The sequence below is a fragment of the Pantherophis guttatus genome, chromosome 2, assembly GCF_059756535.1.
Source record: "Pantherophis guttatus breed Tessera chromosome 2, ASM5975653v1, whole genome shotgun sequence".
Lineage (NCBI taxonomy): Eukaryota > Metazoa > Chordata > Lepidosauria > Squamata > Colubridae > Pantherophis > Pantherophis guttatus.
The window spans coordinates 121161921-121188724 of record NC_142064.1 but is presented as its reverse complement, the minus strand read 5'-3'; the positions used below and the strand labels follow the sequence as shown (position 1 = coordinate 121188724).

Here is a 26804-nt window from a genome sequence, read left to right as displayed (position 1 = left end):
GTAGTATACACTCTGCTTCAAGTTACTGTATTTAGAAGTGACTTTCCACATGTTCTGTTTTCAATATGTTATATGATTAACACATGATATTCATCATGAAGTTGAACCCTGGTTCAGATTCTGACTTACTTTCTCCTTACAGTCAACATAAATAAGATTACAGAGTCAAGCTAAAAGTCAGAAATTCAAATTATTGTACAATACTTAAGACAATAGTGCCTTAATGTAAAAAGAGAAAGGAAGGTACAATTCCAAAGTCCTGTATGTAGCCTGCCTATATTTGCAATCTTAGATTATTATTTTCTTCTGAGAGTTTTGCTCCATCTTGTGTTGAGCCAGGAAACAACAAATAATCAGAGAATGAAGTGCTCTAAAATATTCCTGTTCAATCGATGGCCATTTGGAGTTGTAATGGCAATACAACTTTTGAATTTGTTTCTAATTTCTTTCAGAAAGTAAACAAAAAAAAAAAAAAATCAAACTGGAGGTAAATTAGTAAACCGTGCCAGGATCAGGGCTATATACTCTTTCTATTTGAATAATGAACCCAAACGGTGACATCAAGAGAGAGCGACTTTGGTGTAATGGATAAGTGCTGGATTAGAAATTGATGGACTGTGAATTCTAATCCTGCCTTAGATATGAAAGCCAGTGGAGAAACTTCGGGCCAGTCACTCTCTCTTAGCCCAAACAAGATTGTTTTTGTGGGGAAAATGAGAAGTGATGTCATTATCTATGCTCAGTTGAATCATGCAAAATAAAGGAGGGATGTAAATCAATAAATATCAAAATTGTATTTGGACTAATCTTGTAGAACTCTTTAAGCCTACCTTCTAACTCTAGCTATGAATTGCCACACCCAGAATTCCCAAATAATGCAATATGTCACCTGGAAGGAGACTTTGTATATGGACTTTCTGATGCTATTTGAAGTGGCCCCTTAATGGGAATGGATATTTGCTTCTAAAAGATCAGTAATAAATTGTAGTAATAACTAGTTTGTATATATAAACTCTATATTATAATAACCATAATTACATTTTTTTCCTTTGAATAACTCATAAAATCACTTCAAAATTCTGTACTAGAAGATTACAGGTATTGGATTTCCTTAGCTTTAAATTAATTTGGAGGGTTAACAATCCACCAAACCATAACAATGGAGGGGGGATTATTCCATCTTTAGTCTGCAGAACACCGATCCAGACAGTCTTTCCTTACTGTTGCAATACATTTTGCATTCAGATATACCAATAGCCTAGGGGTGGGTTGTACTTACCTTTACTACCAGTTCGCAGCGAGGCCATGCGCTAGTTCTATAGAACCGGTGTGAACTGGGGGCAACCCACCACTGCTATAGCCCCTTGATTATCTTGTGACTACAGATTTATATCCTCCTTTAAAATGAAGTTTTCCAGATCATTACTGGACTCGGAAGCATTAGTAGAAATCTTCCTGATAATTGCTGCAGCTCCAATTGCTTAACACACACTTTTATATGCTCTGACAAAAAGTCACACAGCATAAGAAGCAGTGAGAAACTGTTAATTCTGCATTATTTGTTATTGGGATACAAACTGATAATTCCTGTATCATTTAAGGATTTTGTCACTCAAAATTTGCTGTTCCACAAGAATAAAACTTGTCGGATCAGAGCAGCCTTTATGAAATTGTTGAGACAGAATCCAATGGTGCATTTATATTAACAAAAATAGTTTTCATGCATGATGTAGAAGAGGTGAATCTCTCTGCCTAGGGAACCTTTGAAAACAGACTGTTAGATTTATAGAGGGGGGAAAAATAGAGTTTTTGAAGATAGAGGTCCATAAGGCTGAATTTCACTCTTTCTCGATGTATTTTGACAAAAAGTTGAAAAATCTCAAGCAGAATATAAAACACTGTCACTTTCAAATATTCCAGTCTCAAAACAGGTCTTTTTTTTTTTTCTGTTTTGAGTTCCGTTTAAAAGAAGTTATTTTTAGTAACTTTGTTCAGAGATCAAAACACCACCTATATATGACAAAACAAATTGCATTACTTGCAATGGCTGCAAGGGAGATAGGAAAGCAGATGCTGACAGGGACAGATAGTATGGTTAATATGAGGGGGAATGAATTGAACTGAAAAATAAAACCTGGTCTTTAGTGCCACATAATGATCAGGTGGTTTGTTTTAGTTTGTAATCAGATTGCTTTCTTCCAAACTTTTTCTAGACTTAGCTACTACCAAGAAAGAATCAGAGATAAGCCTACCCTGCCAGCTTACCAGGTAAATGCTGTTTTTTAAAAATGATTTGTGAAAGTTCATGCAGATAAGGTAAATGGATTGTGTTGTGATTTTGTACACAAATAGCCAACTCTGGCTAATCCTCCCAAAACCTACATATAATCAAATCTAGTTAGTGCTTAAGTGAAAGACCATCAAGAAACTCAAGGATAGTAAGCTAGACTGGGAAGTTACAACAATATATCAACAGGAAGCAACAGCTAAATCACTTGACATCATTGCTAAGAAACTATTTTAATAGTCAAAAGTTGAGTTTTGAGTCTTTACCTTAAAGACCTGCACATGTAGGTGTAGTATTATGCTTTAAATACAAATGTTGCTAATGTGTTCAGGTAATGAAAATACATATTTGTATTTAACATTTGTAGAGATTTGATGTATATGTCTGTGTACACATATATAGTATGTTCTTTGTGCATGTACACATGCCCTTTGCATTCCTTGAGTGGAGTGGGTTTTTTTGTTGTTGTTTTTTGGAGAAGATATCCACAAATATTCTTCAGTCCTGGTGAGCTTCCAGACATCATTTTAAAATGCCCAAACTGCAAAACTGACATTGCTTTGGGATTCTTGGTAAACCAGATCTAATCTTTTTCTTCAGTGCTACAGTATGTGGAGTTTAATTTTTCATGACTGAACTCTCAGCCTCTGCAACTGTTTCCTTTGTCCTTCTGAGCTCCAGCATGTTTTGCTTCCCAACTGTGGCAATACTCTATATACAGTCCTCGACTTATGAACAGAAGTGAGGCCAAAATTTCTGTTGCTAACCAATTGTTAAGTGAGTTTTGCCTAATGTTATGACCTTTCTTGACAGTTATGTAAAGCGCTGCAATTGTTAAGTTAGTAACATGGTTGTTAAGTGAATCTGGCTTTTCCGTTGACTTTGCTTCTCAGAAGATTTAAAAAAATGATCACATGAGCCCGCTGCCCGTTGAACCAGTGCCAAGAGTCCAAACTTTGATTACATAATCATGGCGATGCTGCAACAGTTATGTGAAAACAGGTCATGTCACTTTTTTCAATGCCATTGCAACTTCAAATGGTCACTAAATGAATGGTTGTAAGTCAAGGACTACCTGTATGTTATTTCCATAGTTCTATAGTGCCATCAAGTTATATTCATTAACACCAAAATTAAAACCCAGGTTGAAGCATAAACTCATTTTTAACTTTTTGAGAACAAAAAAATGTTCAATTACTGTTCTTTCACAGATTTTTAATGTTTTTTTTTAAATCATCCACTGACAATTTTTTTTTCTGCAAGTTGTATGTCTGATATCAGTCAGCTTGATTACCATCCCATCTACCCTTCTTGTGATGATATTGTTAAATTTCTTCCAAATTGGTTTGCCATAATTTTCTCCTTGCAACTTTTTTAGTGCTAGCCTAAAATATTGTGGGCAACATTTTAAAGGTTTTGGGCACCATTTTCCTTCTTATCTATCCTGTACAGAGATATTTTCTATAGTGCTTTAAGCCAGAGTATATCATACTGCAGAACTGGGTTTGTCTTCAGTTTCTTAAAACTCCTTATGACAAATGTTCATCTGTCAACCAATCTCTTCGATTGGCAAAATCAATGAACTGGGTGCATCATAGGATTCTATTTTTAAGATTGAAGTATTCCCCATTAAAATATTAAGTATTTGTTTTGGCCATATTTTGCCTGTTAGCTACTCTTCTTTTCTCTTGAAGCCACTACATTAATGCAAGATAAGGATTCTGTGTCTCTCCTCCAGTTCTCAGCAACTTAATCAAGTCACTAAGCTGACATTAGAATCTGATAACACAGGAAATGTAAATTGCCTTAACAAAGAATAAAGCTGGGCTGGTTCACTCCTATAATTCACAAACCAAAGCAACAAGCAACAGGTTTTTTTTATTAAGTCTTTCAAACCTTTATCATATTTGTTTTAAGCAAGAGACAAAAGTGTCTTGAGGCCCAGAAGGAAAAATGGCCATCTGAATTTAATGATAATACATTAAGAGGAGATAAAATTGGAAAATAGTTACACAAGTACATGAGCCAAAAAAAAAGAGAAAAAGTTTATATGAGAAGGGTACTGTCAAGCATGCAACAGTATAAATGCCTTGTCCTGAGGAGAGGTGGAGTGAGGGCTGAAACACAAAATTAACTGTAAATATCATACAGCCTTTCTCTGGTCACTTCCTTTTTGGTTCCTTCTTCAGGCGTGCTGGTGATGACCAATCCCTGATCCACTGAATCTTAGAAACTATCCAGTGGAATGAACCTAAGTGACTAGGTTATCAAGAATATAGGTTAAAGGTTTTCATTTTCTCAGCCCATCAAAGCAACTTTAAACCTTAACATCACTAAAATCCAGAGCTATATGCAGCCAAAATATCTTGATGCCTGAGGCAGGAACTCCACATATCACCTTTCTATTCATTTATAGAGGATATTGGGAATGGTTCTGTGCAAACTTCAAACAAATGAAGTGAAGAGAAGAATTCCTTTTGTATTACCATTCATTTCACAGGTGCCTGCTTAGGGGAACTTCCCAAAACTTTAGATAGTGGGTCTCAATGGCATTGTCACAGACATGACACCTCTATCTGAGCTGGCCAGTTTATATACGGTACCTTTGGCTACACACTTTATTCGGCTCCCTTCTATCTTTTTACTGCAAATTTTAATTTTCAAAAGGGTTTTCTTCAGCTTTGAACAAGCTCACCATCTTTTTAAGACTCGGTGTGACACTACAAAGATACTAGACGAAATATGTAAGCACCAGGATTCTGGCACCACCGGTTCTTAGCTCATACAACCTTCCCTAAAGCCTTGGTGCTCTTCACAAGTCCCTGTTACAAATGTAAAGCATCACAACAAAAAAAGAAAAAAAACCTTGTATAAATAAATAGCACAAAAAAGAATACAATGGCAAGATAAAAATATATAAATATAAATATAAGACAGAATAACAAACTTTAATAAATTAGAAGACTTTCCTCAGGCATGGGAACAGAAATGGAGGAAGGAAATCTAACAGAATTTGGCCACCAGCTTTCAAGTACCGTAGGAGGCTCCAAAGATGGAGTATGCAAAATAGAGTTTATGTTATAGCATTTGTACACAGAGATTGGCTGATAAATGATATATCAGCTATAACATAGTTCTCAAAGTTATGGGGGGGGGAGAATTTGGACCCCTGTAATAAACCCCAAGCAAGACTCCCCTCTTGGTGTACATCTAGAAGCAGAAATAAGGCATACAGTAGCTTTCGTATTATCACCACTATTTCTGCTATTAAAGAATCATGGCAAAATCCTTATGCAAACCTCACAAAAACCAACGAAGAGCACAAAAGAATTTCTGTTCATTTCACTCAAACTACCAGGCTGTTTCACTGAATTTTAATAACTAGATCAGATCCATCTCCATGTGGTAGCTGCATGATAGTCAGAGTCTTTGCCTGAGAAACAAATAGGAGAATCTGAATGATAACTTTGTTGTTGGTGATAACAGTAGAGGGGGAAAAAACCCAGAGCAGCAGGCAGGGATTATAAGGCAAGGAAATTTCAGGGATATCTCAACAGTACAGAGAGGGTCTGTTAAGGTATCTTCTCCTCCTACTGATGTAACCATTTTTTTTTTTTTTGCAATATAGCATTAGTCAATTCCATTATTTGCTTCCGAGAACTAGTTTAATACACTAATGAAAGAAAGCAGCAATGAAAAATAAGCAAGTAGAATTATAGAGATTTGGAGAAGCAATACATTTTAAGCATAAACTTTGGATGGTCACTGAAGTCAAACTATTAATTAAAAGGAGCTGAAAATTATACAATTATGGCATTACTGCCAGTTGCATGGAGGTTTACTTGTTCTGTTCCTAATCTTTTATGGACATGAAGGATTTACATGCTTTTGAAATACATTAAAGATTTATTTAATCAAAATCAGTATGATGAATTCTCATTTAATAGACTCTCATTTAAAGCCTTTGGATGCAAGAGGCTACATTTCAGTTGGATATCTCTGTGAAATAAGAAACATGTCTGTTGCATCTGAAGTAATCTGAAGAAGGAACTTAAATTCAGGTTAGGTTTACTTATTTTACAGTGTTTGCCTCATAAAGAGATGAATCACAATTTAGTATGTAATTTATGATTTGATATGTCAGATAAAATGAACACCTCTACCTCCCAATCAGTCCAAATTTAAGGTTCAAAATAAGTGTACACATACAGCCTATTATTATGATTGAGTCTTACCTCTGTATTCAAACTTGGTGGCAGGTCCAAATTTAATCCTAAAGTAAGTTTTCTGAGCATAGGAAAAGGCACAGGCCGGGCCCATCCTGTCCTCATAAGGAGGGGGAAAAGGCTATCCAGATTGTATACCAGCTGTCCGGAAGTTAAACAAATAACCAAGAGAACCTGGCTGAGACACAGAGACTCCAATAGCACCATGGAGGAAGCAAATCACCAAGGGGGGTCTGTGATCCACCCTCCACAAGTCAGAATAAAATATGTTGCCTGCAATTTACTTACTGTTGAAAATCAGACTCTTAAAACTAATGCAGCCGATGTGGTTCCAATAGTAACTATTTTGTACTGACAGCCCTGTTAGAAATTTCAGCTGATTAGAAAGGGATAAGCTAAAAAGAAAAGGGGTTCCCACCTGAAAAAATGCCACAGCTTAAACCCAGCAATATTAGCCCTTTACCTACAAATCAAGAATCAAAAGGGAGGAGGTTGGCTTGGGCCAAATAAACTTAACTAAAATGCTTCAGAATTTGTGTTGATTAAAATATATGCCCAAACCGAATTAAAACAGAAAATTAACCTCACACATTGGAAGTCTATGCAATAGCTATTGTTGCTCCATGTCATCTTACTGCCTTCAGATCTTTTGAAAAAGTCCATGACTTTTGTCTACCTAAAAGTATTCTATTCAATATTCTACCCAATTCAGTATCACCAGCAGCATATGAAATGCTCACTGTTAGGGAAGCAGTAAAATGTACCCACCTTCACTAGTACTTTGAAATATGCAGATAAATATGGCTTGAGACTTCATATCTGGTCTCAAGTCAGCCTGGACCATCTAAGGACTAGCATAATGTTATCATATCACTTGACCGCTCTTATATTCTCAGATGTCATGTGAGAAGGTTAACATATGGCTTCAAATTCCAACCTCAACTAATTATAGTTTATTACATGCATGTTTTCATGTAAGCTCGTGGGTAACACAAAGGGCAAATCATGATGGAAATAGCAATTGATTCTTAGGCAGAAGTCTTTTTTAGAAGAAACAAAAATTTTCATGGAGAAGCATTGTTATAAACTAGATAGGAAGCTAGCTTAGGCAACATGGAGCACAGAAAGAATTGGGGATGGTCTTGATATTTTGGTATTCCCACAGCCTGTCTGGTTGCCCTACAACATCACTAGCTATTGTTACACGAGTTGGAATACCATCAGCATGCATCAGAATCCAGGGCAATTTACACCATGAGTTTTGAACTAGCAGCCTGAGTGGATCTGTGGTTTCAAGATAACTAAAATCACTACAAGAGAGATGTTTGGTTGAAAAAAGACATAGAACCCTACCTATAGAAAAATAGAATATAGTTTAAATGTGTAATGTGATGGTCCCAGATCAGACTATTACACAAAAGGGGAAAGTGTTGAAAAAAAAGTAGAAATGCTAATTGTAATCCATAATACCTGATTCACTTAGGACTTCCAAATGTTGTGTTCATAACTCATACTGTTCATTCAGGAAATAGCTGAGTAAATTAAGAATATGATTTCCTTAAAAGCAAGACATGCTGCTTTCTACATTGCGGGAGGATACACCTCATTAATATCAAAGATCTTAAGGCACCATTTACAGCCATGAGTTGGTAGTAGCACACTTTAACTATCAGTATGGGGAACTCAAATGCCCCTTTCTTGGCCTCTCCAAAAGGCTTGTAGTTTAAATCATTTGATTAAATATCATCATCCCTGCAATTACTCCAACTTCATAAATATCACCGATCCAAACAGGTAAAGAATACTCCACAACAGGGGTTGAAGTCTTCCAGATACTACAAAATCTCATTCACTCTAGCTAAGAAGGCTAATGAAAAGGGATTGTGAATGTGACAGGTTGCCTGTCCCTACTTTACAGACCTATTTCACCGTTGCTTCATAGGTTACCTTAAATTAAGTTCCAGCTCCTTCTAGTGGCCATTTAATTAAAATGGATTAGAAAAACCCTGCATGCCAGCTTTACCCAATCTATATACAAAGTCTGAGGCTAAGAGGAAAAAGCCAATAGCCATGTGCTTGTATATCCAATATTACTAAAGGAAGACATTTCCTTCTCCCTGTGTCTCAAAATAAAATATTAACAGATGCAGAAGATGCCTAACTTAAAAGAACTTAAAAGAAATATGGATTCAAACTGCCTGATGATGTTACAGGTAGAAAACTGACCTCAAGGAACACAGCTGGCTGATACCAAGAATTTTGCCTTTCTGCTCAACTGATTAAAGCAGAATGGGAAAAATTATTCTAGGCAGATGACTCTGAACCTAGAAAGAAAAGATGCAACCAACATAGCTCAGATTTGACCTCATTCAACACTGTCTTCAAACTTCAATCTCTTATCACCTCTCTCATTTAGTTTAACTGTAGACAACAGGCAAGAGCAAGAATCTATTTTTATTATAACCCTAAAATAGCCATTGGGGAGAGTCAAAGATTCAAAAATCTCTGGCAGGAAATCAAACTGCACATAGTATTATGTGTTCCCCCTTGGTGTCAGGTTAACAAATAATAGTAGAAATTACTTCTGTCTAGCTGCAAGATACAGAATTTCCTGCTACATATTTTAGAGCTATTATGACAATCTGACACTTTGAGCAAGCATCTGGATTTGAATAGGGCCAGCTAAATCACCTACAAATGGACCTCACCTATTCAGACATGGTTATATGTGCAGAGAATCAGTCTTGGATGATATGTTTTTGGGAAGACAACTAATCAAAAGGCACGTGCAAGTACAGCATAAAGTACTGCACACCTCAAATTTATTCTGTTAAGGGCACTTTGGCATCAGGTCTCCACTCTCTGCCCAACCTCTCGTTAAACCGTTGACTCTCCTTCAGATAATTGCCAGTTTTGAACACATCCAGTGTGTTTTGTTTTTGTTTTTACATGTTTATGGATATTAGGGTTTTTTTTTAAACAATCAAAAGCTACAAGTGGAACAGAAGCCCCAGAAAAAAATGAAGTGCTTTAAAAAAAAAAAAAACCTTGGGCCAAAAAACACTGAAATAAGCACATGAGGCATTTTTTAAAAAAGCTGAAGCATCTTTGTAGAACTTCTGATGAGCTCAAACTGCTGGAAAATAAAAAATATACCAGGATGGAACATTAAAAATGTTTTTGGCAAAGCTATGTGGAAGAAAAGATCCTGATTCTAGAAGGATCAGAAATCAATCTGGGTCTCTTAGCAACCAACATCTTAAGAAATGAAGTGGGCAGTAGACAGAGGGAGAAATATTTGGGAAGTATTGATTAGGGAGGGGAAATGGGAAGGACCTGGCTGCTCCAGGGTAAACTCTTCTTTGAAAGACTATTTAGCACTTGGAAGAGAATGGGGCACCAAAATGGATGGGATATTTGTCTAAAGAGTTCGTTAAAAACAGATACATTAGATACAGAAGGTGTATTGAGTGTGGCAATCCAATCTAGTTGCTCCAGACCATCTTCCAAGAGGATTGCTGAATGATTGAGCCTAAATTGGATTACTTCACTGACCACTCTTCCACATCGATGCTTGCACCATAATGACCGCAGGGAACCTGTCCCTACACATCAAGACGAAGGGGGAATCATGAAACCGCAGGAGATTCAGCTGCTGCCTCATCTCCCTCTTCAGAATCCCAAACTTCTGACTGTAAGTAGTTAGCAAACAGGGCCTTGGCACGGTGAAGGATCTTGTTAAGGTTGTGCCGGCGTACCAAACGATCAAAATGCATGGCTAGCTCATTATAGTCCATGTTGTTTTTGATTATATGGTCTCGATGCTCCAAAAGAATGGCAAGACATAAGAAGAGTACAAAGGGGTTGCCTTTGCCAAATTCTTGCGGAGGAGGGAGGCTGACTAGGGCAGGAGGAGTAGAAGAAGAAGTAGGTCCATGGGAGTTAGAAGAAGGGGTATTAACTACCGAGTCTCCCTTCTCTTCCTCTGATTGACTTTCCTCATTGCCATTAGTTGAGGAGGAGACAGAATCTCGAGAGGGTGGTGTCAAGGCCCGAAGAGATGGAGCAGAGAAGGATTTAGCCATGTTAGTTGTCTGAATCAATGGATCCTGCTCACTGGTGCAATCTTCCTTCTCATCCTCTGAGTGCTGAGATCTGAGTGATGGGTCATCCTCCAAATTGTCTTCATTATGAGTAATGTAATACTTGAATTCCCCAAAACTAGATTGCTTTACTAATACCTTCTCTTCAGCAACTGCCCCCTGGCACGGCCGATCCCCAGCTGCCTCAAAACTACAAGCTGGGCGTAGCATGTGTCTCCTTCGGATAGACTGGCTGCTGTCTCCGGGCCTGGCTGGAGGGCCCACTAATTCCACTTCCTTCTCTGGAGGATCAGGAGGAAAGGAACTCCATGTGATCTCCAGCATGCGCAAGGCATCCTCAAATGCAAACTCCCGTTTCAGCTCCAACAGCAGCCAACGATAGCAAAAGAAGAGGTCATCAGCACCCCGAGACAGGAGGTAGGAGTAGAAATCTGGATCTGAATGGCGGAGGAGAAGCTTGAGATGGGTAAATTTAACTGACATGACTTCACCATCTACCTGGAAGTTACCTTCCAGGCGTTTCATGATGCCACAGAAACAGATGAAGGCATGTGCTTCACTGTCCATTACAGCCAGGATGGGAGAAGCAATGTCACTCATACCCTGACAGTAGGATATCTGTGGGTGGGTCACAGCATAGGTGGTCAGCAGATCATGCAGGGCTGTCAGGTGAGGATTATCATCTGAACCAGCATAGTAGGGATGAGTGCGATCTGTTCGCAGAACATCCTTCAGCACATTACTACGGATGAAATCCAGGTCTTCAGGGTTGGTCCGTGCTTCCCATTCCCCCTTCAGTTGCTCATACTCACGTGTCTTCTGCTTCATGTAATCCATACGCTCCTGTCCAGTCAAGCCATCAGGATAGACATTTAGCAAATATCTCCAAACAACCTGCAGAGATAGGGTGGATTCAATTTTAAAAGAAACTTTCTTCATCAATAGGGACTAGCTGATGGATCAGCTACAGGAATAAATCTTTCCCCTATAACAAGGGGCGGACAACTACTACCAGCCCAAATGCCTGTTCTCACCTTGCGCAATGAAGGCTCAACTCCACCATGGAAGATTCGGAGGCGCAGTTCTGCTGGTCTTGTCAACTGGCCTTCATGATTCAAATACGTATGGAATTCTGAGTCACTCAAAGGAGGTTTGAAAGGTTTGACATCTTCCCCATAGGACCAGCTGAGTGCCTGCTGGACCTTTGACAATGTCCGTCCCACCTGACAAAAAGCAAAAAAGAAAGCTGAGGTCAACAACAACAACAGTTAATGACTTAAAACTGGAAGGAAAAAATCCCAAACCACACATCACAAATAGTTCCATATTTTACCATGCAAGATTTTAGGTTAACTATTCCTTAAAAATTGGAAGGTTGGGGGAGAGTAATTCGTGTCAGGTACAAGAAACCAGAAGCCACACAATGAGCTGATCAAAGTAGTATATTTGTTGCTCACTTCTAGACAGGAATCTTGCCAGACTAAAGCACAAACTGCATTAATTACTAGATAAATACTGCAATGTATTAGAATAAAGCTCAGTCTGATGGCTTCAGAATCAATTCTGAAAGACCCTCTGGAAAAGATAACTCCTTTACAATTCTCCAGAAGGCCACAACAGTGGGATCCATCCTCACTTTAGAGTAATGGAAAGGCTTATTCCATAGGACAAAGAATGCCACAAAGAATGCTGTTGTCAGACCTTCTCGCACTGCATCTCCTAGTAAATGGGGACCCTGGGCAGCCTTTCTCCGATCACATGAAGTGTTAATACCACTTTATAATGCCTTAGTAAGGCCACACTTGGAATACAGCATTCAGTTTTGGTCGCCACAATGTAAAAAAGATGTTGAGACTCTAGAAAAAGTGCAGAGAAGAGCAACAAAGATGATTAGGGCACTGGAGACTAAAACATATGAAGAATGATTTCAGGAACTGGGTATGTCTAGTCTTGTAAAAAGAAGGACTAGGGGAGACATAATAGCAGTGTTCCAATATCTCAAGGGCTGCCACAAAAAAGAGGGAGTCAAGCTATTCTCCAAAGCACCTGAAGGCAGGACAAGAAGCAATGGGTGAAAACTAATCAAGGAGAGAACTAAGGATAAATTTCCTGACAGTTAGAACAATTAATCAGTGAAACAACTTGCCTCCAGAAGTTGTGGGTGCTTCAACACTGGAAGTTTTTAAGACGATGTTGGATAACCATTTGTCTGAAGTGGTGTAGGGTTTGCTTCCTAAGCAGGGGGTTGGACTAGAAGACCCCCAAGGTCCCTTCCAACTCTGTTATTCTAAATTATAAATGAATGTTCAGGACAGGTTGGTAGATTTTACCAGAGAAAGGCAATCTTTTAGATATTCAGACCTCAAGCCATTAAGATCTTTAAAGAAAACAACCAGCATCTTGTGCATATAAATACTGTGCTTTCACAAGAGTATAACATAGCAATATTAAAACTGACTCATAAGAATGCAGGCCACTGCATTTGCATTATTAGATCTTGCAAATAACCGTCCAATGAAAATATAAGCTAGCAACTCCACTCCCCGAAGGCCCACCTGGGAAATGATGGACTGGGTGAAGGGCAGGGCTGCAGCCGCCAGAGACCTCTTCTCCACTAACAGCAGGTCGGTACTGATAACATCCTTAGGGCTGATAATATCCCAATCTTCTAGCAGGGGGCCTGAAAGAGTATGATATTGTGAGCACATTCCTCAAACCAGTTCTGCCAATCCTTCTCCCCACTCTGCATTTGCACTTTCATAGGGACAAAGATGTCTACCAAAAAGGATGCAAACTAGAGTGTATATATCTTGTTATTAGAAGAAAAGAATTTAAAACAAGATTAGTGCAACTACTATGATTTACTAAATCATGCATTCACGTACTTTGGTTCTTTTGAGAAAAATAATATAAGGAGAGCCTTTCAAGCTTATATTTCAGTCTAGTTGCATTCTAAGCCAGCAGAGTTTTCACCCAGAATTCTGAACTTATCTTTGGTGATTACATAATGTTCTAAGCCATATTAATTTTTGCATGCTTCAAGCTGGAAAGAGGTGCTGATAAAGTACACTGTACAAAAAGGGGCCTGGTAACAGATAGCTTTCGAGTGAGTCAAGCAACGGGTGGGATGTACCAAAACACACACGCACAGATTTACCTATTCAACCCTATTGCTGTTTCCCCATCCATGACTATGCCTAACAATGCTGTATCTGTCAACAATGCTGTGATTCATACCTTCTCTTCTACAACAGCTATCCCCACAAGAACAATATACCGTAAATAGAGAAGCTAAAGATAAGGAACTCTGTTGATGGAACATCCCCCCCTGCAGTAAAGTGTATAGAATGAGAACAAGATGTGAGGGAATAGAATCATTATTATTTGCTCTCTAGTTAATGACAAAATTACTCACTGTCTTCCAAGGGCTTGATGTCTATCTTTAGTTGTAAAAAAGGCTTAGAAGCTCCAGCAAAGGCCATCCCGAGATCCCAGTCTGACATCAATGACAAGTACATTTCTTGGTTTTGCTTATCTCGGCTTAAATAGCTGATGGTAAAATTCTTCTTCCTGATACAGGAAAAGGGTTTAGAGTTCTTTTCACTAAAGCTGAATATCTCTTTTGCAGCATGGCACATAGATATTTATGTAGAAAATAAGATGAGAAATCACACATGTACTAAACAATCTCCCATATGTGTATTGTGAAATAAGGTCTGGTGTTAAATGGGGTTTTGGGGCAAGTTCCAGCCAGACCAAATCCTCATTAGAAGATAATACAAGAGTAGACAACATTGCAAAGGTTGCAGGAGATTGTTCAAAAAAAGGAGACAGGGCTGATTTTTTCCCCAGCCAATTAAATGCAGTTTTTCTGAAGATAAATTATTGGGGAGAGGTAGCCTCTAGGACAGTGGTCCCCAACCTCTGTGGCTTGCTGGCCTGGCTAGAGGGGGGAAAGGGCCACATGAATGGCGGGGCAGCGCACATGCACACTGCTCAACTTTTGCAAGTTGAGGTACGCAATGCATTTGTGCATGTGCGTCGGCCCGCTGCTCGTGCAGGTTGAGCTGCGCATGCATGCCAGTCTGCCATTCGTACGGCCGAGTTCTGGGTAGGCCGCAGCTTGGTAATGAGCCATGGCCTGGGGGTTAGGGACTCCTGCTCTAGGAGGCAAACAATCACCATCCCATGATTAAAAATAATCAAAACCTGAAACATATTCATCACTCAGGAAGTTGACAAGAGATGCTAGTGAGTCATAAGGATGAAAATGAGTTGTTGAGAATGCCTCTCAGGATCATGAACACCACCAATAATTTTGAAAACCAAGACATTGCAATATTTGGTCAGTGTTTTGTTGAATTCCAGCTATGTCATTTGGGATCCTGGAAGCTACGATTGATTGTTGGGAGGGGTTCCATAGCTTTTGCAGGCTACCCAACTGATATAATTTTTTTTTTACAAAAAGGAACAGCACTGTTTTCCTTCACTATATTTACAATCACATGAGAAGTTAGCAATAAATTGCTGTCTAAAATAGGTATTTTTTGTTAAAATGAAACATACTGTCCCTATTTATTCAAGCATGCCAAAACATCTATCCTCTCATTTTCTTAGACCCCTCCATACAACATTAGCAGTCTCCCTCTTGGTATATGGCATTCTTTTTTAGCTTCATTGCTAATGTAACATATGATGTCACAATGAGGGAAAGGATGCAAAGTGTCTTTGCTCACAGTTCACGGTCCGAGTTCTCACTCTCCTTCCAATATCTCAAAACAAAAACCCCTAGCTTAAAGCCCCGTCAATGATGTGCTGCAAAATTTGCTTTCATTAATTGAAGCAATCACAATGGGAGCTGAAAGACAGGGCCATTTATTTCTATCCTCCCTCGGTGCACTTGCTTTCCAGAACTGACATGACATAAATGATAGAATTGTATTTGAATATTTCTATTCAATAGAAATGACAGCCATTTGTGTGAAGCAATAGAGGGTCTCCGTTTTGTGCAGGGAGTTGGACTAGAAGACCTCCAAGGTCCCTTCCAACCCTGTTATTCTATTGTAACTCACCCATTGAGGTCAAAAGCTCTGATGAGAATGTGCTGCAATACATCCAGTGAAGTGATCTGTGGGTCCACAGCAAAAGTCCGGAACTCAGGTTGCAAGAAGCCTTCACATTTCTGCAGAAATTGCACATAGGTAAGATTTAAAACACACTGCTATTAACTGGATAGTCTGCATAATCTGTACTGTACATAGTCTCAGCATTTCCTGGTAAAAACATATATTATTACTGTTTCATTATACAATGGAGATTATGACCACATTTGATTCAATCCCATATTTGTCAGGCAATCTCCATTAAGGAATATTGTTAATATTTAAATTCTTCTCTTTGCTTATAGGCATTCCTTCTGAAGAAAAAGAATCACTATGAGAAAGGAAAGGGAAAATAAATTACAAACAGCTTGGTATTGACTCTCCCTAATCAACTTTGAGTGATAAGTGAACAAAAATTTGTGTACATTTCCCAAATCAATAGATCTATGATTAACCACACCAGAGAAGAATTCTGGGAACTGACTCCAATATACTTAGAAGAAATGAAATAATGAAAGACTATTATAAATATTGAGGGTCAGGATCAATATATGTTCAAGTGTGCATAACTATTATTTAAGCTTCTGTTCTTCATATGTATTTAAAAGTGTTGCAAAAAAACAAATGAAGAACTAAACAGGACAAAATGGCTTTGGCTTGATATAACAAGAATTGCCATGTCTGAATGGAATCTAGAATATGGCTCAAATTATTATATTTACTGAAGCGTTGAATCAAAGACCTGATTCTGACATGAATCAGAACAATAGTGTCCAATTCAAAAACCAAGAGCTCAAATCCCACAAACTCAAAAGGACATATTTCTAAGGAAGGTTGTAGTTGCCAGTAAATATTTTTAAATACGTAGTTCCTTATAACATGTATGTTCCTTCTAACATGAAAGAGTCTACTGGAACGGACAGCTATATTAAATCTAATAAATCACAATAAAAAAATATCCTTATTTCTAAGTCAGAACGCCGGAATAAAAACTCTAATATTACATTAATTTATATTTAGAAAAGTTTAGGGTTGGTTAGAAAAATAGCGGATATTACTGAACTGGAAATGTAAATGTAGTCTTGATTCCAAGCTACAGTTAATACAAGCCAAAGCCTAGCACAGCATGATGTCTGAACAGTCAGTAATTTCAGCACATTTTATGAAACAATGAAAATTGGAGCCTATGGTTTCTGGAACAAAAGAGCAATGTCTCAGCCACCGGCAAGAAGATATACATTTTGCAAGGTTACCTTGGAAATAAACAGATTCCCATGCCAACTGAGGGGTGTGTGTGTGTGGCAATTTCACAGCCAACTTACTCCCTACAATTAAATCTCTCAGTGCAAGTGCTGCTGAAGAAGAATGTCGGAAACCGGCTCTGCTTTCCTCTGGTGTCCCACCCTTCAATTGTTTCTTACCCAATTTATTACCCACATTTCATCCTGCTGAAGGATTCAGCTCCAAGAATATTGTGGGTCACCCTTCCAAGCCCCAACCACCACCACCACCCCAATCCCATTTTCCAGACACCGTCCTAGTCTCAGCAACCTGGTGAGAGCCCCGTTTAGGGAAGGCTGCCCTGCCCTGTGACATCATTATGAGGCAAGATCCTTTGGCCCACTAGACCCAGCGGTCCACGGGGGAACACCTGGGACGCATCTCCCACCTGTGGCTTCTTCTCCCTTCCTCCCCAGCCAGTGAACCCCGCCGCCACACCTGGCCTCTTTCTTCGCCTCCAGGTCGCTCACCTTGACCCGCACACGAACCACTTCGTGTTCTTCATCTTCTTGGGGCTGCTGCAGCCGTGGTCCCGGTCCTGCTCCGGCCCCACCCCCTCCGGGAGTCGGCAGCGGGGATGCCTCTGCTGCTCCCCCCGGGGCCGCCACCGCTGCCATCCCGACCCCTCCACCTTCGCTCTGCCGCGGAGGCACCGCGCGCCGGGGCGCTAACGGCCCCCCCCCTCTCTCTCTCTACTCCGTCCCCGTTACGTCACCCACCCCGAGGGCGCCTCTCGTGCCGTCAGCCAGTCAGCTGGCGGGGGTTCTCGCGCAAGGGGAAGGGCGGGGGGTGGGTGGGAGAAAGCACCGCTGCCATCCCTTTGTGCCCGCCCACGACTTCCGCTTTCGCCGGCAATCCCGGCTTTTGCGCTGACTTCATCGACCCAATCTTAAAGGCGCAGAGCGGAAGCGCCGGATGGTGGGTCTATTCGTATAATTCAGAGGTCTTCAAACGTGGCAGCTTTAAGACTTGTGGACTTCAACTCCCAGAATTCTCCAGCCAGCTATGGGTGGGGGAACTATGGCCCCTTTATGACAGCATAGCTGGCTGGAGAATTCTGGGAGTTGAAGTCCACAAGTCTTAAAGCTGCCACCTTTGAAGACCTCTGATATAAATCAAAGCCTTTGGCTGCTGCTCGTGGGTTAAGCGGCAGGGCTTTGGAGGATCGAACAAGGGGCGGGGACAATGACGATCGGGATTCTTTTCAAACACACCCACAAACTTCCGACTCAGACGGAAATAAGCGGCTAAAACAACGAATAACACGCGCGCTGACAACCGCTTTAAATTCAGTGAAAATCGTTCTAAACCTGAACTGTAAAAATATGATTTCGGTAACAGAGTTGTCCAAAGTCTGGAATGCTCTGCCTGATTCGGTTGCTTCAGCTACACATTTTCAATTTCAGTCACAAATTGACTTCCGTGGAGCTTTGTTGCAATATTTTCTGGATCAGACTCAATGAAATATTTGAGAATTTATAGTTTAAATATAAATCCTTTTATTTACATAAGGCATTCTATATTCGCTGAATATTCTCAGATAGAAGCAGGGAATAGTGGAGGGCAGCCCCTTATATACACAATAGGCGGAGCTATATATACAAGTGATGAGTCATGAATATATTATAAGTCAAAGGAACAGTTAACCCCTGATGTTTCTTATATACATTATTTACACATTAGAGAATAAGGCATTTATATCTAACAAATCCCCCTCTAAATGCCGATTAGTCATACAACACCAATTACATTCAGGTTCAGGGCTATACAATACATGCAGTTTGGAAGTTAAATATTTATGTTGCTTAGAAGGTAGAGGTTTTGTCAGTATGTCAGCTATCTGTTCTGAGGTGTCACAGTGTACAGCTTTTATAAATCCATCGTGGGACAGTTGTCTCACATGTTTAAATTTTATGTCTATGTGTCTAGATCTCTGTCCAATAGCATCAGATCTAGAGATTTCAATAGCCGCTTTGTTGTCCTCATTCATAATAAAAGGTAAAGTAGGTTTCTTCCACACTTCTGAAATTAAGTCATTAAACCATACAAGGTTATTTGCAGCTTTGGATAAACAGATGTATTCTGCTTCAGTCGTTGAAGTGGCTACTAGTTCTTGTTTGCCGGTATACCAATAAATTGGACAGTCATTTAAAAAGAAGATATAGCCTGATGTACTTTTCCTGCAAGATGTGTCTCCTGCCCAATCCGCATCTGCATAACATATGAGTCTTGGTTCTTTGTTACTATTTGGTTCTAATACAAGACAAAAATCTATGGTGCCTTTTAGATATCTTAAAATTCTTTTGATAGCTTCCCAGTGATATATTGTTGGTTTACTGACATACCTGGATAACAAATTAAGTGGTAAGGCAATATCTGGCCTGGTCCAATTGGATATATAAAGAAGTGAACCTATGATTGATCTATAAAACGTGTTATCCTTGAATTCAGTGGATGGTTCATTAGTGTTTCTGAGAAAATCAGTTAGCATGGGAGTATCGCATGGTTTAGCATCCATCAAATTACATTTTTTCAAAAGTTCTAAAATCTTATCCTTTTGTGTAAGCTGAAATCCCTTTTTTGTTTTGCTAATTTGCACACCAAGATATTTGTTTACTTTACCCAATGATTTTAGTGAGAAGTGTTCATTTAACTTGTTTACAAACATTTCTCTTTTTTCTTTGTGTTTACCAATATATAAGATGTCATCTACGTAAATTAGTACAAATTCAATACAATCATTACCCCTTTTGATAAAGAAACAGTTATCAGCAGATGTGGCATTAAAATCCATAGTTTTGAGTACCTTTACTAAACAATCATACCATCTTTTACCGGATTGTTTTAATCCATATAAACTTTTGTTTAACAACCAAGTTTCATTTCTATTAGTATATTGACTGTGAGGGGCTCTTACATATATTTCCTTGTCCAATTTTGCGTGTAAGTACGCAGTCTGTATATCGTATTGAAATACATCAAGGTTGAATGCTGAGGCTACCACTAAAGCTGTTTTAACACTCTCTGTCCTTACAGTAGGGGAATAAGTGTCTGTATAATCCTCTGGATATTTTTGTGCGTAACCTTGAGCAACTAATCTAGCCTTGTATAATGAATTGCCTCCTTCTAAATTTTTAATTTTGTATATCCATCTGGTGCCTATAATAGTTTTGTCCTTAGGTGCAGTTGTGGGTGTAAATACATTTAATCCTTGCAAACTTTCCATTTCTTTTTTCATGGCAAGTTCCCATTTTTCTCTTTCTTCACGAGGAAGTTTTAATACTTCTTCGTATGTATTAGGAGTTGTTGGTTCACTATTTACATTCATTATATAATCTTTATATTTATTTGGCATTTTATTTCTGTTGTTTCTAATAATTCTTTCTGGTTTGCTATTGTTGTCATGCATATATCTTGCCTCCTTTTTAGTTAATGTATCAATCTTTATTTTGTGTTGGCTATTTGTCCATGTTTTTGTTTTGTTTTCATGTTTGTTGATATTATGTTTATTTACAATTCTTTCCTCATGGTGTTTTGTTTCTAGGTGTTTGTTTGGGAATATTTCATTAAGATGTAATTTAGACCAGTTGGCGTGTTCATGGAACACTGCTGATCTGGAAACTATAAATTTATTGTTACTATCAATGAACCTATATCCTTTTGTGCCAGTTTCATATCCCATGAATTTAAGTCTTCTGGACACATTTTCTCCCTTTCTCCTTAATTGTTTAGGTATGTGTACGTCTGCAGTGACTCCAAAAATATGCATATGTGTCAATTTTGGTTTTCTATTATACATCACTTCGTATGGTGTCTTATTTAGGATGCTGGACCAGGTCCTGTTTTGTGTATAATTTGAATAGTGTAGGGCTTCTGACCAAAAGTGTTTGCTTAAGCCAGCATCCTCTAATGTACATCTAATCATGGTTTGTAAAGTGGAATTCTTTCTTTCTGCAATTCCGTTCTGGAATGCAGAAAATGGACTGGAAGTGTAATGTAGCATTCCTCTATCTTTTAACCATTGAGAGAATTCTTTAGACATGAATTCACATCCTCTATCTGTCATGATTTGTTTTATTCTAATATTATGTTGTGTCTCTATGCGTTTATAAAATTCCTTAAATTTTTGAAAAGTCTCATCTTTATGTTTTAATGTATAAACAAAACCATAACGGCTATAATCATCCACTATAGTTAGAAAATAACGTTTTTTATATGTGATAGATGGAGTAAGTGGTCCTACTAAGTCCATGTGTACTAAATCAAAAATTTTGTTAGTTGTCCTAGCAGACCTTTTTGGTTTGGGACTAGTTTTCAGCTTTGTAGATTTACATACTGAGCATTCCAGATAGTTTTCACAATTTTTTATTTTGACACCTTCTGCGTGTTCAGTCATTTTCTGTACTACAGGAAAACTAGCATGTCCTAATTTTCTGTGTAAGACATGAGCACACTCATCATGAATAGGTTTTCCTATCTTTGGTTTCTTTATATCATATGTATCAGTATGATCATGAGTTATCCTACAATCATCATTGTCATTATTGCTGACATTTTCATCATCTGTTTCTATACATTCCTCAACATTTGAATCAATATTATGTAACCATTCTTCTTTTGTTATAAGATAAGGTAGACCTCCTTTAATCATTACAGTACCTATGTTGCACTTGTTTTTCTCTAGAATAGCTTCTCCCTTTGAGAAAGTAATATTAATGTCAGAGTCCCTACTTAGTTTTAAGGCACTTAATATGTTATGAGGTATTTCGGGTATTAACAATACCCCCTCTATTTTTCCTAAACCAGGCAAAGTCACATTTCCTTTGCCTAATACTTGAACCTTTTCTTGGTTAGCTACCTTTATTACAAATCTATCTTCTATGAAAGAAGATAATATATTTTTATTATTAGTGGTATGATTTGTGGCTCCAGAATCTATAAGCCAATTATTGTTTTCACCTTGTTGTGATTTTGTATTGTCATGTTTATTTAGTCCATTCAGTGAGCCAGATTTCCTATCTCTTGAATTTTCTCTGCCCCCTCTATTTTCTTTGTGACTTGGTGGACTTCTATATCTGTGTCTGTCTATAGAATGTTGTCTATAATTATGTCTGTTCGTGTATTCTGGTCTGTGCCTTTCTCTTGAGAATCTGGGGCAATCTCTTTTATTGTGTTCTCTGGACCCACAATTATGGCATCTATATGATTCATTATATTTTTCTTGGAAAGCTGCTTTCCTAAGGGGTCTATGCTCTGTGTGATTGCTAGAGCGACTTTTTCTTGAGTTATCCTCAGTTATCAATTTGTTGGATAGATTTTCTACTGATAAATATCCTAGGTTAATGGTATCTAAATGTAACATAAAATTGTCCCATGACGAATCAAGTGAATTGATAATGACACTTTTCATTGTTTGATCAGAAATTACTTCCCCCCTTAATTGTAGTTCAGCCCTTATTTTGTTTAAATATATTATGTGCTCACTTATAGAAACCCCTGGCTTTACTCTAGAAGAAAAGAAATCTTTAGACATCCTTGTTGTGGTGGCTACACTGTTGCTGTGAAACAAATTAAACATACATTGAATGATTTCAGAGACAGTCAGATTTGATTTGATGCTATAATACATTGCAGGAGATATGCTGGCTATTATTAGAAAAAAGGCTCTGTGGTGTAAATTATCTATTTTTAAAGCCCAAGGTCTTCTTGGGGGATTAGTAATAAAAAATAGTAAATTTTCTTTCATGAAAATAACCTGAAGCTGTTGATACCATTCTTGCAGGTTATTACCATCAACCCTTAATTTTGGGAAGTCACTGGGCAAGTTTCCTAAACTGTTTTGACCGTTACTCACAACCTGAGGCAGTCCGTGGTCTTGCAAATGCACAAAGTTGCAGAATGGTGTAGGGATGTCAGCTGCGAGTCTGTGTGGCTCTCTCAAGAATTCAAATCTTCCCGGGCTGTCTTCATGTCTTCGCGCATGCGCACTTCTCATTTCGTCTCTGACTTCATCGTAGAAGGTTCTCTCCATCGCCGTCTGCTCGCTTGGTTCTTCATCGGACGAGTCGGTTCTCGGTTCATTCTTTGGGGTCCTGGCGGTGGCGACCGTTCCCTTCCTTCTCTCTTGAACAACGTCGCTTGCTTCTGTTTTCGGTGTGGGGCGGAATCGGCAAGGCTCTCTGGGTTCGGGCGTTGCTGTTCTCGAGTTCGGAATGGTGGCAGGCTGTCCTCGAGGTGTTAGTTCGCTTGCTTGCTTCTCTGGCGATTCCTTAGATATTTTTAGTTTTGTCCCAAACGTAGCGTAGAGCGTTTTTATGGCAGATTTTACTTGTATATCGATTAAATCTTCTTCATTCTCTGTCTCTGATTCTTCGGATGTGTGTGATTTTTCTTTTTCATTTTTCACATCGTATAGAGCTTTTCGCGCCAGATATTTTGAATCTGGCTTCCTGATTGGCTCTGCTTCGTTCATCTTGGGAGTCAGTTGAAATGAAGATGGCAGCCATTCAAAATTTCGCGCGGGACCGCTGCTCTTCCTCTTCACTGTATTTTTGTCTGTAAGCTCATCACTTACTATTTTTGGATCTTTTGCCTTTTTAGTGGTGATGTGTTTTTCTTTCGCTGCTCCGTTGTTTCTTATTACATCTTGGAGTTTCACGATAAGATTTTCATCACTTTTTTGATTCTTCAAGAGCTTTAGTATTTCTGACCTGAGTTCGTTTTGTTCATCATCTTCATTTATTATTTCTTCATCTTCTGTAGTATGTTCTTCAGGTTCATTTGGGATTGCGTTTGTGGATTCATCTATTATTTCTGAATCTTCTTCCATCTCTCTGCTGTATGCTCTGGTGTTGGGTCTATCTCTTTTAGACATGTTTAAGTCCTTATTGAGTCAATCCAACCATCCTCTGCTACCAGATTGTTGCAATATTTTCTGGATCAGACTCAATGAAATATTTGAGAATTTATAGTTTAAATATAAATCCTTTTATTTACATAAGGCATTCTATATTCGCTGAATATTCTCAGATAGAAGCAGGGAATAGTGGAGGGCAGCCCCTTATATACACAATAGGCGGAGCTATATATACAAGTGATGAGTCATGAATATATTATAAGTCAAAGGAACAGTTAACCCCTGATGTTTCTTATATACATTATTTACACATTAGAGAATAAGGCATTTATATCTAACAAGCTTACATAAGAATAACAACTTTATTGTCATTGTGGCGTGCATTATTGTATTTTTATTCTTTTATTCTTGTTCTCATTTCTCTTTTGACAAATCCAAATAAATAAAAGAAAAGAAAGCCGAAGCCAGTGAAAGGGTAATCGAGTATTGCTGTCACAGAATACCCCAGCATCCCAAGAGAGAGGTCTTCCCTTTGACGTCATGGTCTTCCCCGGGTATGTTGCCATAATGTAACCCCCAGTTTGGGGTGGGGTGGGGGACGACGACACGGAAATTTGGGTCGTCCGATCTAGGTGGCAAACAATCAAATGGTCAGCCAAAAAAGTGCGGAAAACAAGATTATTTAGAGGAAATCCGGGTTTTGCAAACCAGGTCCGATACCAGCTGTATCGGGAGGGGGGGAAGAGAGGAGAGAAATGCCATTCAGACTTCTCGGAGGCATCTAATTTGCCCACTTGCTTAGGAGGCGTTAGCGATCTACGTGGACGCTAATCATGCACTGCTGTCGTTTTGTGCCGTTATCATCGCAAAATTCCGCGGCAGCGGCTGTCGACTGGATTGGACGGGGACGCGAATTGGCAGCCACGGATAAGAAAAGGCGACAATGCTGGAAGGTGTATTGTTAAGTTTGGGTTGTGACGTGTGGCGGAAGTGTAGAGCAGGGGACACCAACCTTGGCTCCTTTAAGCCTGGCTTAAAGTTGCCAAGGTTGGAGAGCATTGCACTAAACTAAAGAGAGACACTTCCTTTAAAGCAAGGATGATTCTTAAGGCAAACCAAGGGGGCGGGGGGGGGGGGAGAGAGAGTTTATGTTTTACAGGGCATCACAATCATATGATGATATTTATTAAGCTAAGCCTTTTTTTACCCCCGATGCGGTCCTCAGCCTAATTTTGGCATAGCAGCCATGGTACTGCATCCGTTTTTCCTATACAAGACTCCCTAACTCAGAGGTGGGAAACCATGGCCCCTTTAAGCCTGGAGGACTTCAACTCCCAGAATTCCTGAGCCAGCCATGCTGTCATAAAGGGGCCGTAGTTCCCCACCCCTGCCCTAACTGTCTGGTCAGATTGGATCAGAAAGAGTTTGCTTTTGAGAGGCCTTCTCCAGCCTGCTGCCCTCCAAGCCCTGGAAATCATGAATGGCTGTGAACTCTTGGAATTGAAGGGTCAACAAATCTAGATAGGGAAGAACGGTATACAGGTTGCTTACAGATAATAAACAACATGCCTGTCCTTCAAGTACAGTACATTTTATCACCCTACGCCCAAGAACATGGACCACCAAACCACAGTAGTACAAACTTGCAGAATTGTTTAAACAGTAACAAACTGTGTTTGAAGAAACGGAATGCCACATATTCAACAATCCTTCCCAACCATTTTCAATTAAGCATTTTTGCTACCACCCAAGAGTTTTGAAACTCTTTGTGGAATAGCAAAACAACACATTTTAATCATTTTAGTTGGAGGGATTTAGTAAGTCAAAATAAGATTGGCATGCGAAATCAAAAATATGAAAAAAGCATGGGCATGCACTCCAAGAACATTGACGTGTATGTACTTGTCAATCTTGGTTGCTTGGTTGTTTTTTTTTGGGGGGGGGGAAGAGGGAGGAACCTTCAGCAAGAGAATGAAATCCCTCACTTCATTGAACTCTTTTTTTAATGTTATATCAAGGGGCGGCAATTGCCAAAAGCCATTGCTAAATCAGAATTGGAGCCTGGTTCCTCCCTTTCCAGACCCTTCCAGTCTCTAGGCACTGGGTCAGCTCCAAAACAGCATCCCCTACTTAACCAGTATTGATGATACTGCATCATGTGCTGTAGAATGACCTTACCCAGCATTTTTATGTAGATGTTAAAGAGAAGAGGAAGAAATCTGAGGCATCACACTACAGTTATAAAACTTGTAAATTAGCACATGATTGGGATGGCTGATATGATTGCTGGCCAGGTGTCCCCTGGGAAGTATGCTTGTTGTATGGTATTCAGCCATACATAAAAATAAGTTTGGGCTCATTCTTTCCTTTTTCAAAAGGAGCAATTAATTTAGAAAGCATGAAACTTTTCCATAAAATACATTTTTTAATTATTATTGACCTTAGCACATTTTCAGCATTCTTTTTCAAAAGCAGAAGAAAATTATAAAAACCCAGGACTTTTACTTAAAGTTTGTTGCTTTGTACATGTATGTATGTATGTATGTATGTATGTGTGTATGTGTGTGTGTGTGTGTGTGTGTGTGTGTGTGTGTGTGTATATATATATATATATATATATATATATATATATATATATATATATTATTTTATTTTGAATTTGTATACCGCCCTTCTCCCTGAGGACTCAGGGCGGTGAACAGCCAAATAAAAACATCAAATACAAATATTAAAATACAGTTAAAAATATATATAAATTTGGCCCCATTAATTAAAACAATAAACAAAACAATTAAAAACACTTAAAAAGAATTATTAAGTGTAATATATATATTACATTTTCAGAAAGGAAATACCCTTCACCAGCTCTTGATTACTACAATAACTTCGACTCAGCCTATGTTACAGTCTCGGATTCTATAAATTGGTCTTCTAATACTTTCAGTTGCC

General features: G+C 38.8%; 1 protein-coding gene and 1 long non-coding RNA gene across 3 annotated transcripts; one reads left to right on the top strand and one right to left on the bottom strand.

Annotated features, from left to right (window-relative positions):
* Positions 1-9961: 9961 nt before the first annotated feature.
* Positions 9962-17996, bottom strand: TBC1D25 (TBC1 domain family member 25). Of its 2 annotated transcripts, XM_087886615.1 has the most exons (7): positions 17470-17840; positions 15689-15798; positions 14032-14186; positions 13172-13296; positions 11651-11839; positions 11429-11510; positions 9962-11053 (listed from the first exon to the last, which is right to left on the bottom strand). In XM_087886615.1, the coding sequence occupies exons 1-7, from the start codon at positions 17614-17616 to the stop codon at positions 10143-10145; spliced, it is 1719 nt and encodes a 572-aa protein (XP_087742741.1). In that variant the 5' UTR covers positions 17617-17840; the 3' UTR covers positions 9962-10142. The 2 variants fall into 2 exon arrangements, with proteins under 2 accessions (XP_087742741.1, XP_087742740.1); XM_087886614.1 differs by having other exon boundaries at positions 9962-11510; positions 17470-17996.
* Positions 15747-16089, top strand: LOC148115292 (uncharacterized). Its single transcript, XR_015732361.1, has 2 exons — positions 15747-15817; positions 16024-16089. It is a non-coding gene; the product is annotated as an uncharacterized LOC148115292 (long non-coding RNA).
* Positions 17997-26804: the final 8808 nt, after the last annotated feature.